This window comes from Poecilia reticulata, chromosome 21, assembly GCF_904066995.2.
Source record: "Poecilia reticulata chromosome 21, P_reticulata-male-v2, whole genome shotgun sequence".
Classification (NCBI taxonomy): Eukaryota; Metazoa; Chordata; class Actinopteri; order Cyprinodontiformes; family Poeciliidae; genus Poecilia; species Poecilia reticulata.
The window spans coordinates 6,856,810-6,871,282 of record NC_088850.1 but is presented as its reverse complement, the minus strand read 5'-3'; the positions used below and the strand labels follow the sequence as shown (position 1 = coordinate 6,871,282).

At 37.8% G+C, this 14,473-nt stretch overlaps 1 protein-coding gene across 5 annotated transcripts in view; it reads left to right on the top strand.

The window, feature by feature from the left end:
• The window catches only part of lama2 (laminin, alpha 2), a 153,707-nt gene that overhangs the window by 104,306 nt on the left and 34,928 nt on the right, over positions 1–14,473 (top strand). For 3 of the 5 annotated variants that reach the window (XM_081602472.1, XM_081602471.1, XM_081602474.1), the window contains 9 exons: positions 163–281; positions 458–575; positions 1,533–1,685; positions 4,846–4,970; positions 5,145–5,231; positions 5,570–5,763; positions 8,696–8,838; positions 10,009–10,107; positions 11,692–11,803. In XM_081602472.1, coding sequence (XP_081458598.1) covers positions 163–281; positions 458–575; positions 1,533–1,685; positions 4,846–4,970; positions 5,145–5,231; positions 5,570–5,763; positions 8,696–8,838; positions 10,009–10,107; positions 11,692–11,803 — 1,150 coding nt within the window. The remainder of the gene's footprint in view (positions 1–162; positions 282–457; positions 576–1,532; positions 1,686–4,845; positions 4,971–5,144; positions 5,232–5,569; positions 5,764–8,695; positions 8,839–10,008; positions 10,108–11,691; positions 11,804–14,473) is intronic. The other 2 variants (XM_081602473.1, XM_081602476.1) reach the window with 1 other exon arrangement.

Sequence of the window (14,473 nt, the reverse complement as noted above, 5' to 3'; positions counted from 1 at the left end):
TTGGAGTCTCATGTTTTTAAGAATACAATTTTGTATTGCCATAAAGACTTTCAGAAAGTACTGTCTATTTTCATCAAACGTCATAATACAAACTGTACTTGTTGCACCTCAAGACTTGCAGAGAGATAAGAATTTCTCCCCACATTTTATCTCTGTGTGAAGCATGAATGGAAGTACGCAGATGGCCGGTCTGTGAGTCGAGAGGACTTCATGGACGTTTTGTTCTATGTGGACTACATCCTGATTAAGGCTTCACATGGCAATCTGATGAGACATAGCCGGTAAAATAAAAAAAAAAAAAAACACACAAACGCATAAAAATTATAGATAACATTTAACCTTTTGTCAAATATAAAACTGCAACCCTCTGGGAATTTATATGTAGGCAATGATGAAAAACAAAACTGGAAATCAGATTCCTAATGTCTAACATTGTTTCGTGACTTCTTCCTTTCAGTATTTCAGAGATCAGCTTAACAGTCGCAGAGGAAGGAACACCGACGGAGCAAAACGAGAAAGCCCATCAGATAGAAAAATGTGACTGTCCAACTGGATACTCTGGGCTTTCTTGTGAGGTATGTAAAGACTCACGGCAAATAGCATGTATTTTATGGACCCTGTGTCATCAGTTGTTGGTCATTTTTTGAAACAGACTTATCTAATCTAAATGGGATCTTCTTATTTTGTTGTAACTGTCAGAGTGTGACGAGAAGATTTCAGTGATTGAATCAACATATTTCATTGCATTTGGTATAAGTCAACCTCGACGGGTTTAATCTTCTGAGTAACTCTTTTGCTCAGGCATGATTTCCTTCAAGCTCTTTTTAAACCACTTTCAGAAGTTTTCATATTTGATTTAATTGGGAGTCTATGGAGAGAGATTCCAATATATAGACTTCAAACATCTGCTTAACTTTGGAGAGTCCCCAAATGTTTACTAGGTTTTAATATTGATCTCAAAAACTTTTTTTTCCCCCATTACATTCTCTTACTTGGCGATTAAAATGCTTTGTGATCTGTGTTTATGTAACTTTGAAGGTACAGACAGTGTTGAAACAAAGCCAGATAGAAACCAACAACCAAACTGCAGCTAAAATTTAAAATGCTCAGGTCGTGCAGGCTTGCCAGACAGATGGCTGTGCTATTTGTAGCTGCCGTCGTTGCTAATAAAGTATTTTTAAACGGGCATTTAGTGCTTGCAGAGGGAACAGATGGCTCTTTAAATGGACTCCATTAATTATTGCTGAACAGGAGAGGGAGAGGAGCAGAGAGTTACCTTGCAAGTCTATGTGCGTATGAACATGCACGGATCTGTATGTCTTTGTCCAAAACTTACTGAGGTGTATAACTCTTAATTGTGTGTATGTGAGAGAAGAAAGCAGTCAACTGTTGCCTAGGGAAGTAAGCGTGTGATTATTGCCGGAGTCCCTGGACGCATCTGTTTAGTGATGTATTCTAATATCAGTCTTATTATGAAAGCTGCTTTTATGAAGTATTTCTAAATGTTTTCCTTTTGCCCCACCTCGGAGCAGGAGTGTGCTGCAGGTTTCTATCGGCTCCGCGCCGGGTCGTCTGTTTCTGTTCCAGCGTCCAGGCTGCCGACAGCTGCCGGCATGGGCAGCTGTGTCCAGTGTCAGTGCAGTGGGCATTCCTCCACTTGTGACCCTGAGACATCCATATGCCAGGTAAATGAGCATGTACATCTGATGCTGGAGCCCATCACAGAGCCATATGTTGAGTAGTTTTCAGAGAAACAAGCGTAATGAGAAAGTGTATTAAGGGGGATGTCAGGTACTGTAATTAGCCTGGCAATAATTAACTACCACCTGGCTAACTCATATTTTGTGCAGCTTTTTTTATCATATATATCTGATTTATTTTAACATATGTTCATTGTAGTAAAAGATGGATGAGTGTGTGTAAGATCAAATTGTAGAACTGCTGATATGCTGGGATGTTCAAGCACACTCGCCTCTCGGGTTCATCAGAGAACGGGCAGAAAAAGATCAAATATCCAGTGATCAGAAGTTTGTGGGGCAATATATGAGGTCAGAGGGGAATGAGGTAGAATGACCTTGAATATCAGAAACAACATATTTTGTAAACATATTTTTATACCTTCTAAACAGTATTTAATCTTCAGCCTAATTTAGAAATTCTGCATTATTCTCTTGCATTATTCAACCTATATTCAAAACTGAAAATTGAATTTTAGTCTATAAAACCAGAATGCAAATTTCTTCTTCACTAATGAAAAAAGTTCAATTGGTTCTACTGGTCACTTGAAAATATTCACATTTGAAGCACTTGGACTCCCTTTCATCGTTTTAATGTCTTTTTTTTCCTGCCTCGTCAATTGTGTTTGGTTGGCCTACTTTCCCATTTGTTTAATTTTGCTTTTGACTCTTTAAATGTTTCAAACATTTGCCTTTAAAGGTTCCACCTCTTACCTTTTGTGTATTCATTCACCCTTTTCTCTCTATCATCTACTTGTATGTCCTTTTTCCTACTCACAAACCCACTTTACCTTGTGTCTCATTCTGTTTCACTCGCACCTAATTTCTCCACATGTAACAATTTGTTTCTCTCTTTCTGCGTCTTCCCTCCCTCCTGTTTAATTTCGGTCTCACTTTGCCTCCCAGCCATTTTTTTTCCTTGCCCATTTCTACCTCGTTTTCCATAACGGCGTCATTAGCATTTTCTAACCGAGCAGGCTAAATTGAAAACGCTAAACGAGTTTGTTTCTGTGGTAATTAGCAGTAACGAGAAATTGAGGAAGGTAATGGAAATGACTTGCCTCGTTAAGAAAAAAACTTTCTGTTGTACCAACTAAAGTTCCCATTTTAAACAAACAAGTGCAACACATTAGATGGGACCTTTGGGATATGAACAGTAAGGGAGAAAGTGTACAATAGTTTTGTTTCAGTTGTGTATGTGTGGTGGGGGATTTTTGTCGGTTACATTGCTGACCATTGTTTGTTTGTTTCTATGTTTATTGTGCACATAGGCTGGAAAATGATTGTACTTCTAGATTTTGCATAGTTTCTATAAAGGTAATGGAAGATGATATTTTGTATGCTTATAAGTGAAGTTAAAAATGAGCTGTAAAAAAAAAAAATGTGGCTGTCTGTGCAGTAACGGGTTATAAAAATTGTATTCTATTCCTGTCTGCTTTTGAAGAAGGACGTTAAACTCCAGTGTGTAAGATTGCACCTGTGCGGTAACAGCGACTTGATTGCTCGGCACACAGTCTTACTTTACCGCACCTCATCATGCAGAGGTGTGCCTTGGCATCATTACCATGTGGACAAATGCATCTCTTATCTGAAACCGCCCTGACTAGATAAAAGTTGAGCTGTGAAAAAGCCAAGAAAAGCCCAGAAAATGAGCATGGTGAAGAGAAAGGGGCAATCATTTCCCTGCCGCCACCGTGGAGATACTCGGCACTTTAATGGCAGCTGGAATCACACTGGGTACTTCCCAGTTATCTTTTAGATGTGTGAATCTGTATGTAACTGCTCAGCCTGTCCTGGTTTTCTTCTTCTCTCTCTCTTTATAATGAGAGAAGTCTTTGAGTAGTTTTAGAGACGATTTGAATGGAATTGAAATCACCTTTCTGCCACAATGTTGCAAAATATTTCAGTACAAACCTCTACATGGCTCACTCTAAAGCCAAGCACACCAGTTTGAGAAGTTTTGATGTAAAACTGACATAATAAGTTTCTGTTACTACTTGTTATTTCTCCTGGTTTTGCCACAGATCAGCCAGTGGAACCAGGCTAACCATCTTAAGTAGTCACTGACTAGTTTTTATGTTCTTCTTGCTAGCACCAGTCTTCAGAACTCCCTCAATTCTTCATTCGTTTCTGTGTAAGACATTCTGCAGAAATGTTTCTCCTTATTGATTTGATATCATGCAGATGCAGCAGATTTGCCTAACATGATGAGCTTTCGCAGGTTGTAGTCTCAGTTTTCTGTTCATTGAAGACAAACACTACACCCAATGAGGCCTTTTGCTTCTGAAGACTATTTGATTGTTGAATATCTGACATGTTGTGCATTCAGAGATTATCTTTTTGCTTACTTTAATTGTAACAAGTGATTTTTTTTGTGGCTTTTTTGTCTTGCTTAACTAATCTGTCCATTATTCTTTAACAGATTTTTTTATTCACCTCACTGACATTTATTGTATATTTTCCTCTTTCTTTCATTCTCTGTAAACCTGATGTGCTGGTGAAAATCCTAGGAAATCAGCAGTTTCTGAAGTACTTGGACCAGCCTGTTTTGTGCCTCCAACATTTAGCTTTTTAAATCTGAACCATTCTGATGCTCGGTTTGAACTTCTAGTGATCTCTAATGCATCACTGGATGTCCAACGCATCAAGCTCCAGCCTTGTCATTGTTTCATTTACTATTTATATTGAGCTATTGGACAGGTGTACCTAAAAAGGGGGCTGAAAGTATAAGATTATCCACACTTTTAGAGCTATAGATATTTATTTTTAAAGCATTAAAAACTTTTCTCAAGACATCTGAGTGCACTTGTACCAATTTTGTTTTTGATTTCTTTTAAGCAATCTAGTAAAAACAATTTATTTCTTCTTCATGAATGCCTTGAGTTTTCTCATGCAGGTAGAATAAACTTTTACTTTGTAACTTTTTTTTTTTTTTAGTAGCTACATTCAATGCATCAACATCCTCCTTATAAAACCTACCACACATACCAAACTCATGCTGGGCGGAAGATGGAAATTTCAGGACCTGCAAGTTTGAGAGGATTCTGATGGAGGGGGAATAAATGGAGTCTTCAAAACAAAAACACATTTTCTGCATTTATGTTGATAGAACTGTCAAGACAACACGGAGGGCGATCACTGTGAACGCTGCGCTCCGGGTTTCTACGGTGTGGTCCGAGGTTCTCCAGATGACTGCAAACGTTGCGCCTGCCCCCTTTCCAATCCAGAGAATAAGTAATATTTTGGGTTGATTTTTTTCTTCTTTTTTTTCGTCGATGCATGCTTATGATCCCATTTTTAAAGTGGAATGCATCAGTAACTCCCTTTGTGCACATGTTAATCTGTATTCTGCATTCTGTTGATTCTTTATCTTTGAATTATTTTGTAACTACTTTTTTCTGAATCTAGTTTCAGCCCTACATGTGTGGCAGAAGGTTTCAGCGACCACCGCTGTACCTCCTGTGCTGAGGGATATGAGGGAAAATACTGTGAAAGGTGAGACTTGTGTAGAGAAAAGTAGTATGTGTATCTTTGCATTAAGATAAACTCATGAAATAATACTGTTGTGGAGCTCCAAAACATAACTTTAGATTGTCATTCAGTTCCAGATTTGTCTGAAGGAAAAAAAAAAAAAAAAAAAAAACTTAGCACAGTGCACAGCAAATATTTTGACGTGAAATAGTAGTAGCTCCAACGTATTTAGAAAAACAGCTGCGTCCCACTGCTGTGCAGGAATCTCTCAAATATATCCTGGAATTATTTGGAATGGTTGATGACATTCTCCATTGGTAGAACTTTTCGCTGACCGAAGCTTGATCATCCTTTTCCTCTAGGTGTGCCACTGGTTACCACGGTAACCCAAGGATGCCAGGTGGTCGCTGTGAGGAGTGTAAGTGTTCCTCGTGGGGGTCGCTACCAGGACCATGTCACCCTGTCACGGGCCAGTGCCGTTGCAGGGTTGGGACATCTGGAATTTTGTGTGACCAGTGCATGGATCGGCATGTGTGTGGACCGTCTGGGATAATCTGTAAGACTAATATATTAACTTGAGTTTTTTGAGTTGTTGTTTCTCTCTTGTACCACCTAAAGAAGATGCAATGCTCACTGAACCTTTGACAGTCAGTTGTGTTACAACCACAAACTTCAAAGTGACTGAAATTTAATGTATTGCATTGCAACCCTTTTAAAACAAATTCATAGGAATAAAGGGGAACTGCAGCACCAACAGTCAGCATGTCCCTACACAATATGATTAAATCCTTGGCATAAAGGATTTTGTTCTTTTACATGTTAGAAAAATTAATGAATGAATGCAATTAAGCTATATTTGTGAGATGAAAAACCTGTAATTAAAAGGGGATATTTTATGGATCATAAAAATATTTTTTCAGACAACTTATCTGTAGAATGTAAGGTCATTTGTGTGTCTTGCTGGGCTTTTGAAGTGATATATTTTGCGCTGGTAATGTAGCGTTTTTTTTGTCCCATGACTGGTTGGTGTGAACCTGCTGACCCCATTTAAATAGCATTTTAAATTAAAGCCATTACACAGATTAGCCTCTAACTGCAGAAGTTATACATAAACCCCATTTGCATCTCAAGGTTCTACACTCCATGAACCCTACATTCAGTCTTGGTCCGTTTCATTTATTTTCTGCTGCTCCTGTCATTTTGGTGCCTCACACATGTGCCGTGTCACCTGATGTTGTCATTTTTACTGTATTTGGCAATGAAATTCAAATCGGAGGCCTTTTCTCTAGTTGCCATAGGAGACGAGATCATAGCAGAAGTCAGATTCAAGTCATTTAGAAAATAATTTCAATGTCGTTTGGAGCTAAATTAAACTTAATATGAACATAATAGCAGTGCCAATTTAGTGCCATTAGCTTGTCTGGAAGTAAGTGTGCACATGTGAATGAGAACATGGAGGAAAAGGTTGTAAGACAGAGGCCAGTGTGAAATCGCTGCTGTCGGGTCGGTAAGGAAATTGCTCGCTCACGTCTTTGCATGTTTCGACATTGAACATGTGCTCACAAAGTGGAAGAGCTGCAGTGCCCCCCTGACACCATGTTGCTCGTCTTTGTGTCCAAACCATAATCGTAGGTCCTGGTTCTGACGATAGGGGGGTAGTCAAACTGATGCTTCCTTGAAAAGTGTTGCCACTCGGTGTTTTCCTTGCATTCTACCTGGCACAGCAAAGCACTTGTCCTGAACGGGAGAAACGTAAACATCTAAGCAAGTGCAGAAATCCGGCTTAAATTTAACAAGTCATGTCATACAGTTTGCAGCGTTATTAAACTTCCCTCCATCGACCCACGAAAAGATGCTCAGAATGTAATTATTAATCCATTAGATGCAGGTGTAACATATGAGTATCCCCAAGCCCATGCCTGGAAGGGGATTTAGGCCTTAATAGATTATCTTCAGTGGGAAAAATAAAAGAGGTATCACATGCTCAGTATATTGCTTAATACATCAGCATAAAATTGATCAAATTATATTGGTTTTAATTTGTTTTAGTTTTCCCGTGCTTCTGTATTTGCTTTAATTTAAAATTTAAAAAGAGTTGTATATTTACAATAAGAGCAAAATACAAATGCTAACTGAAGAATATAAATCACATTAAACAAATGTAAATTTATAAATAAAAGTGCAATCACTTGAATGCTTATTTGTATTGCAACATTCACAAACAAGATAATTTAAAGTGCTTTATAGGGAATATAAAGGGGGGGTCTAGTAAAACTAGTAAACACACGTTTACAATAATGTAACTTATGGAAAATAAAAGTATGCACCTGTGTCCCATTTTGACTGAAAACTCATGGCAATGTGTTCATCATGGATTTAGGGTGCAGTAGCAGTAAAAAGCTTTTGTGAAATAGACAAATGTTAAAAATATTTGTGGTTAAAAATAATCTTGAAAAGTTTGCAAGTGAAGGTTGAATGTAGTTATGTTTCAGCCCCACCTCAAAATCACAAATTATTCAGGTTTAATGAGGTTTACATGTACAGTAAATGTCATTTCAAGTATTATGTCGTTTGGCACATTTTTTTTTCAAGATGTTCTTGTACACTGAATGACTGAGACATGTATCCCTGCGTTGTTTCGCAGACAGGCATTTATAGAAGGTTAATCCTATAGGACAAGCTGCTTTCCCTTGTAGAAGGTTGTAGATTAAACTCTTACACCAGTTAGATTTCTGCACAGCAGAGACGAGCAGGTCTTGACACCGTGTCATATCCAGTGCAAGTGTGTGTGCGTGCGTGTGCGTGCGTGTGCGTGCGTGTGTGTGCGTGTGTGTGTGTGTGTGTGTGTGTGTGTGTGTGTGTGTGTGTGTGTGTGTGTGTGTGTGTGTGTGTGTGCGTGTGTGTGCGTGTGTGTGTGTGTGTGTGTGTGTGTGGTGTTTTTGTGTGTACATTTTGCATGAAACTACTTAAAAGCAGTGGTTAATTTGTGTGTTTTAGTTTTGTCAGAGATTGATAGACTAGAAACAGTTTGTATATTATTTAATTTATCTTTGATTTCCCATGTCAGGAGTTTTAATTTCTGCAATAAATCAGCCTCAGGTCACAAAAGAAAACTATGTTTTCCTAGCACTTTACTAAAAAGTAATTGTGTGTCTAAGTCAATTCCCATATGTGTGCATTGGAGTGTGTGGTGTTTTTTCTTTTTTCTTTAGCCCACAGTGTGTGCTCATAATAGGTGCTCTCTCCTCTCTAGGCTGATTTCATGCATCAGCAGCCTTGTCTTTCTAAGGGTAGAACAACAAAAGTGTCATCACATATTGATATATTTCTAAGTTCACATATATAAAACATACAGTTACAAAAAGATCTTGCACAGAAACCTGGCAAACAAGAACCTCACAATGAAGACAGTAAATATTTCAGATTAATTTAGTGGGGCTCATTGCACATGAACTGATTCAGAACCGTGTTTCTTTACTTTTCTCCAGCCTGTGACGATGAGTGCTCAGGTTTGCTGATAAGCGACATGGACCGTCTCTATCGCATCATCACTGATGTCACACTGACCACACCCCTCCCACCACCTTATAAAGCTTTGTACCGCTTTGAAAACATGACAGAGGAGCTCAAGGTAAAATTAATATAAATGCTAACTTTATTTGTTTCTATGCATGTTGGTTCTGGGTAATATTGTTCAATAGAACAAGCTTACTGAGTGAAACTTACTATTTATAAATATATCTAATAGTAAACTTAAATGTTGCATTACTTTGAACTTTTTGACATATTTTAGCATGTCTTGTTTCCCACACGAGTCAAAGTGAAAAATGTTCATATATTTTGCTGCTTGAAAATGGGTGAAATTTATACTGGTAAACACATCTCAACCACAAATTGTTAATTTACTGTGAATTTCTCCCCTTCTCTGAGGTTTTGGCACAATGAGTCAGCTGGTTTTAATAATAAAAAAACATGAATACATTCTCGTACATAAGAATTTTTCACAAAATGCTGTGTTGCCTCCATGTTAAATATTTTAGTCTAAACAAATCAAAAGATCGTGTAAGAAGTAAAACTTTTGCAACAGAACAAATTGTTCAGTAGATAATAAGGTCATACAGGAACTCATATCCTGAATGACAAAAGTAAACATTGAGCTGACAACGGAGATTTTAGATTGATGGCTTGACTACTAACAAGGTAAAGAACTATTGCTAAGACTTATTTATGCAACAACAAACTGGGGGAAAAAAAGTGAAGTGTTTTAAGATGAATAATTGGCCACTTTGCAGAATTTGATCAGCAGCTGCTGCAGTGTTTACATATTTAAGCAAAAATTAATGAATTAATTAAATTTTTTTTTCAAGCACATTGGATCCTTTTCTGCAAATATAATTTTAACATTTCTGCTTGATTCTAGAATCCAGAATTCTGAATCTAGAATATCTAGAATCTAGAATAGTCGATTCCAATTCTCCTTTTGAGTTGAGACTCATGAACACTCTAGTTTTAGGTCCTATTCTCAAATTTCCAACCACCACTTTACACCAATTGTTTTCCAGCTTCCCAAGATTGAAGCATATGTTTAAAAGAAAACTAATTTCATTTCTTCTGACTGTTTGTATTTTGTTAGTTTTGAAAGTGTTATTTATGGGAAATTTCTTAGTGCAAATAATTTTTCTGGTTCCTGTGTTTCTCAGCCCTGCAGCAGAGGTCTGGGTGGTTGCAAAAACATCGCTCGAGGCCACATTGTGTCAGACATTTCTGTCTAATACTTTCATCTTCCTGTTTCCCTCTGAAGCACATGTTATCGCCTCACAAAGCTCCGGAGAGATTACTGCAACTGGCCGACTCCAACCTGGGATCACTGGTCGTTGAGATGGACCAGCTGCACAGCAGGGTGCAAATCCTTTGGTTTTTCTTTCAACTTTACATTAACCTGTGTCTGCTTTCTTTTCTATTCGTCTCAATTTCACTCTCTGTGTAGCCAAAGGAATTGTGGAAATTTGAGCTCTGGTGTTGTGACTCAGTCATTTCACAAAGCAAGAGCTGAAAATTGCACTTTTCCCATATTTGAGTCTTGAGGATGTTCCACATATAGACAGCCATATGGTGAAATTGTAAATATACTGGATTTATATAGGGTTGGGCTAAAGTTTTCAACAAATATCCAGTGTCAAGCACAAAAATCCATCAATAAAACATCCTGGTTCATATCCAGTTGGCCGTTCCTCCAAATCACATTCGTGACGCCAACATTGCCTACCCTACATAAGCACTGATGTCACCCAGGAGGACTGCTTTTTAGGACAAAATCTACAGACTTCCCGAAGCCCAGTTGATCTGAGTTACTGTGTTGTTTAGGTGCAAAAGCACAGACAACTCTCACAGGTTTCCAGCCTGCAGCTGTGACTCAATTCAGTCAGTAAAATTTCCTCAGAAAACATTTTATGAATTGGCATAATGAACCCAAGTTGACTCCAAATCTGTCAACTCAAGCCAATAGTATAAACAGTCTTTGTATTCATCCTAATTTGATCCTAGTTCAAGGTATTTCTGTGGAGTACCTTGAAACGACATTGAAGCTGCAAAGAGGTGAAGGGATGGGCATCCCTTCACAATTTCATGTTTAGTCCAGCTGAGCTCCAGGAGCTCAGTTTCAGCATGTAAGAAGCCACCACCAAAGTTCCAAAAAAGACCGTAATCTGGGTTTCCACTAATCTGGTTGAGTTTTGACTTTTAGTGTTTTTCTCTGCCATCAAATATCGTAAATCACAAGCAGTCTGACCCCTTCCCGTATGCCACTTTTTGATGGGAGGCCCTACAAAGGGCCTCAACTCCAGTCAACAAAGCGCACCAGACCATAATCCTTCCACCTCATTAAGGTGGAGATTCTGTGAAAGAGCAGTTATATGTTTTTCCTTCTCTCTCACTCTCTGAATGTATGTGCTGTCGTGGCTGTCTGTGAGGGGAAGTTAACCAAAATAGAAAAAACACCTTTTGAGTGTAGGGGTCTATACCTATCAAATGGAGAAAAAGAACACCAACATTCACGCTGTCGAGCTGCACCCTTTTAGAGACTGAATGTCTGACATTTGTTGACAACAGTACTGTCCCCCACATCCCATCCCCTACGCGCTTACTCACAAAAACACCCTGGCTAAAATTACATAACATGGTCTTGTCAAATCTCAGCAGAACATATAATTATCCTCACTCTCCAACTGTGTGTGTGCGTGCGTGTGTTAAATTGAGTGTATTGGTGTGATTTTCATGCCTGTCAAAAATCCTCCTGTGTTCTTGGTCTTGTCTTGATCTTTGAATGTGTGAGGTTCTGTTTTCTCTTCATGTCGGTACGTTTTCCACCTTTCTGCACGCAGTATTGATTTGTGTTGTGTTTGTATTTTCACCCCACTACAACATATTCACCTATGTAATGCCTGTTTATTATTTTATGATGTAGCTGTATGCGTTTGTGTTACAGGCAACTAAGGTGTCTGCTGATGGAGAGCAGGTGGAGGACGATGCGGACAGGATTCATAAACGAGCCGAGGACCTGGAGCAGTTCATCAGAGACACGCTGCTGGGAGCGAAAGGTAAAAAAAAAAAAAGAAGAGCTCTGTCTCTCCTTTATTAGCTCCTTACAAATCCTGTCAATGTTTTCGTGAATCTGCTGCATTGTTTCACTACATTTTGTTACCACAATTAATTTAACATTTTATTGAACTCATCATACCCTGTGAGGAAAGATGTATCACTTTACAGAATATATGCAGGAAAATAAGGAGGGTTGAAGAAACATCTAGTTTCCCAAACATCTCAAGACGTAATGGTCCTTAAAATACAGTTTTTTCCATCTTCCAAAGAGGGCTTTGAGAAAAACCAGCCAAATGGGCTCAGCTAATGGAGGAAAGCACCTAAAAATTGTTACTGATGGGCAAATTGTGGTACTCTATATAGGCTGCTGGTGCAAAGTGATGCTGCAGCGTTCAACAGATTCCTCAAGCTGCAGCATCACAATAACAAGCTGGATAAAGAGCGAATGTTGAAGGAAACTAATCCATCAGGCCTCTTCGTCCATAACAGCATTTTTAGATGATGGGAAATTACTCATCTAATTTTCACTGGTAATTGGCAAGCTAATATACAAGTTAGAACAAAAATACTTGTAATCTGTTTTTGTTGGTAACAGACATGTTTTTGCTCACTTTTAGAATTTATTTTCCTCTTAATTTGTATCTTTTCTCTATCACTGTCAGCTAAACTCTGAGAAGGTTGATAAAATTATGAAATAAAAAAAAAATGACGATATAAAATCATTTGGCAGTAGTTATCTTTTCCTATTGAAAAAGGTTAAGTTGCCGTCTATCAGTTTTGATGGATGAATAAATAAAATGTTACTCTAATTGTGTTTTAAATGTAAATAATCAGCTTTGTTTCATCTACCCATGCTACAGTGATGTTTTCCCACATCATCTCTTCTAAACCTGACCTCAAATTGAGAAAAGTGTCATAAAGACATACTGACACTTCAATTCCTGTTAATAAATTAAGTTTTATCTCTTGTTGAATTAAAAAAAATATATTTCCTGTTTTGACTGAAGAAACAAACGCAAACTTGATTTGAATTGTCCAAAGCAATATCTATGCTGTTATTTTCAGCAGCATTAGAGTTAATTTTTAACGTTTCAGACAAAGTTTTAATCTCCTGCTTTGTCACAATGTTTGTCACAACAAGCTGTGACAAACAAATGAAAAGAAAATAGATTATTTTTCTACCTGCACGATTCAAGAGAGCCATACTTCTTTACATCTCAGAAAACACAGTTACCACAACCACTGGCAATGAACTTAAAAAACACAGTCCTCGATAAGAATCAATTAATCCAATTTATTTTATAGAGGACTATTTTTTACAGTCATAGTTTACACAGACTATAACATACAAGTGGTGAAATATGATCCACCTTTGGTGAAATAAAGCTATATAAATTTTGTACTGAACCTTTCACAATTCAAACTCACTGGAATTGTATTGTAAGCAGTTACACGTAATGCATGGTAGGGATGATTGAAGCACCAAGGTTTTTTATTATTATTATTATTATTTTACCATTATAAAATACGTGTGGTCTTTGGGGGGAAAAGTTGCCAGATCAACTCATTCTGACTTGCAGTGGTCGTCTCTTTGTTGTTGCTCCCAGCTCTCTGGCCCGCTGCCTAATCACAGTGTGATTATAGTGTGTGCTTGCACGCGTGTTTCTAGGAGAGTAAAAGAGAGACTGTGTCCTGGCTCACTGAATGATTGAGAGTAGCAATTAGAGACTTAATTAGTGGCCGTCACAAACACACAAATACACACCAGATACACAAATGCCTTTGCCAGATTCTGCACATTTGTACCACTCTGCACACACAGACACACACTGAGGCAAGAAAATACTGTACACAATTTCCTCACACATGTTTGCCAGATACCTTAATATGATTCCGTCCACGTTTTAAGTGTTTAATTGGTTCTTAAATCTTACTATGTAATTATACGGCTGTGGCACACACTTTTGTTTCCTTTGTGCACACACTGGTAGAGGAGCCATGCACATGCGTACACACACGCAGTACAGCTGTTCATTAGCATGATGGCTTAACTCCTGTCTTGGCTCTAATCACTTCATGTTTACACTTCAAATGAGTGAAATGCAACACTGCCACAACACACACACATGCATAACCATGAAATATTTCAACTTATTTCAGTCAAATAAAGTTTAGATAAAGTAACACATACACATGCACACGCACAATTAAGGAAAAATACTAATGGACGGTTATTTTTATTTTTTATTTTTGCTTCTGCACTGATGCACAAAATCCTCATTAATGTCAGGCAGGTTGAGTTTTACTCAAGTGAGCCTTGGTATGTTTCACCACTGATGTTTTTGAGATTTTACTGACTCTAATATGATAAAATAGATACATGGCTTCTAACAAAAAAAACCTGTCTTTAAATGATGGATTGCTTAAGATTGAGTTTGACTTCAACTGTGATTAAAGGACTAAAGATCAAAGGGTGAAAATTTTCAGTTATTAGCTATTAAAATGATTTAGTGGATGCAGAGAAAAATGAACATACTGTACTGTGTGTTTGTTTGAATTGAGATTGAATCTTATTTTACACAATGATTCTGGGTTTTTCTGATCCTTTCAATTTCTAGTTTTGAGATCTTGCAGCTTATTTCACTTTAGATTCATAGTTTTTAGTGTTT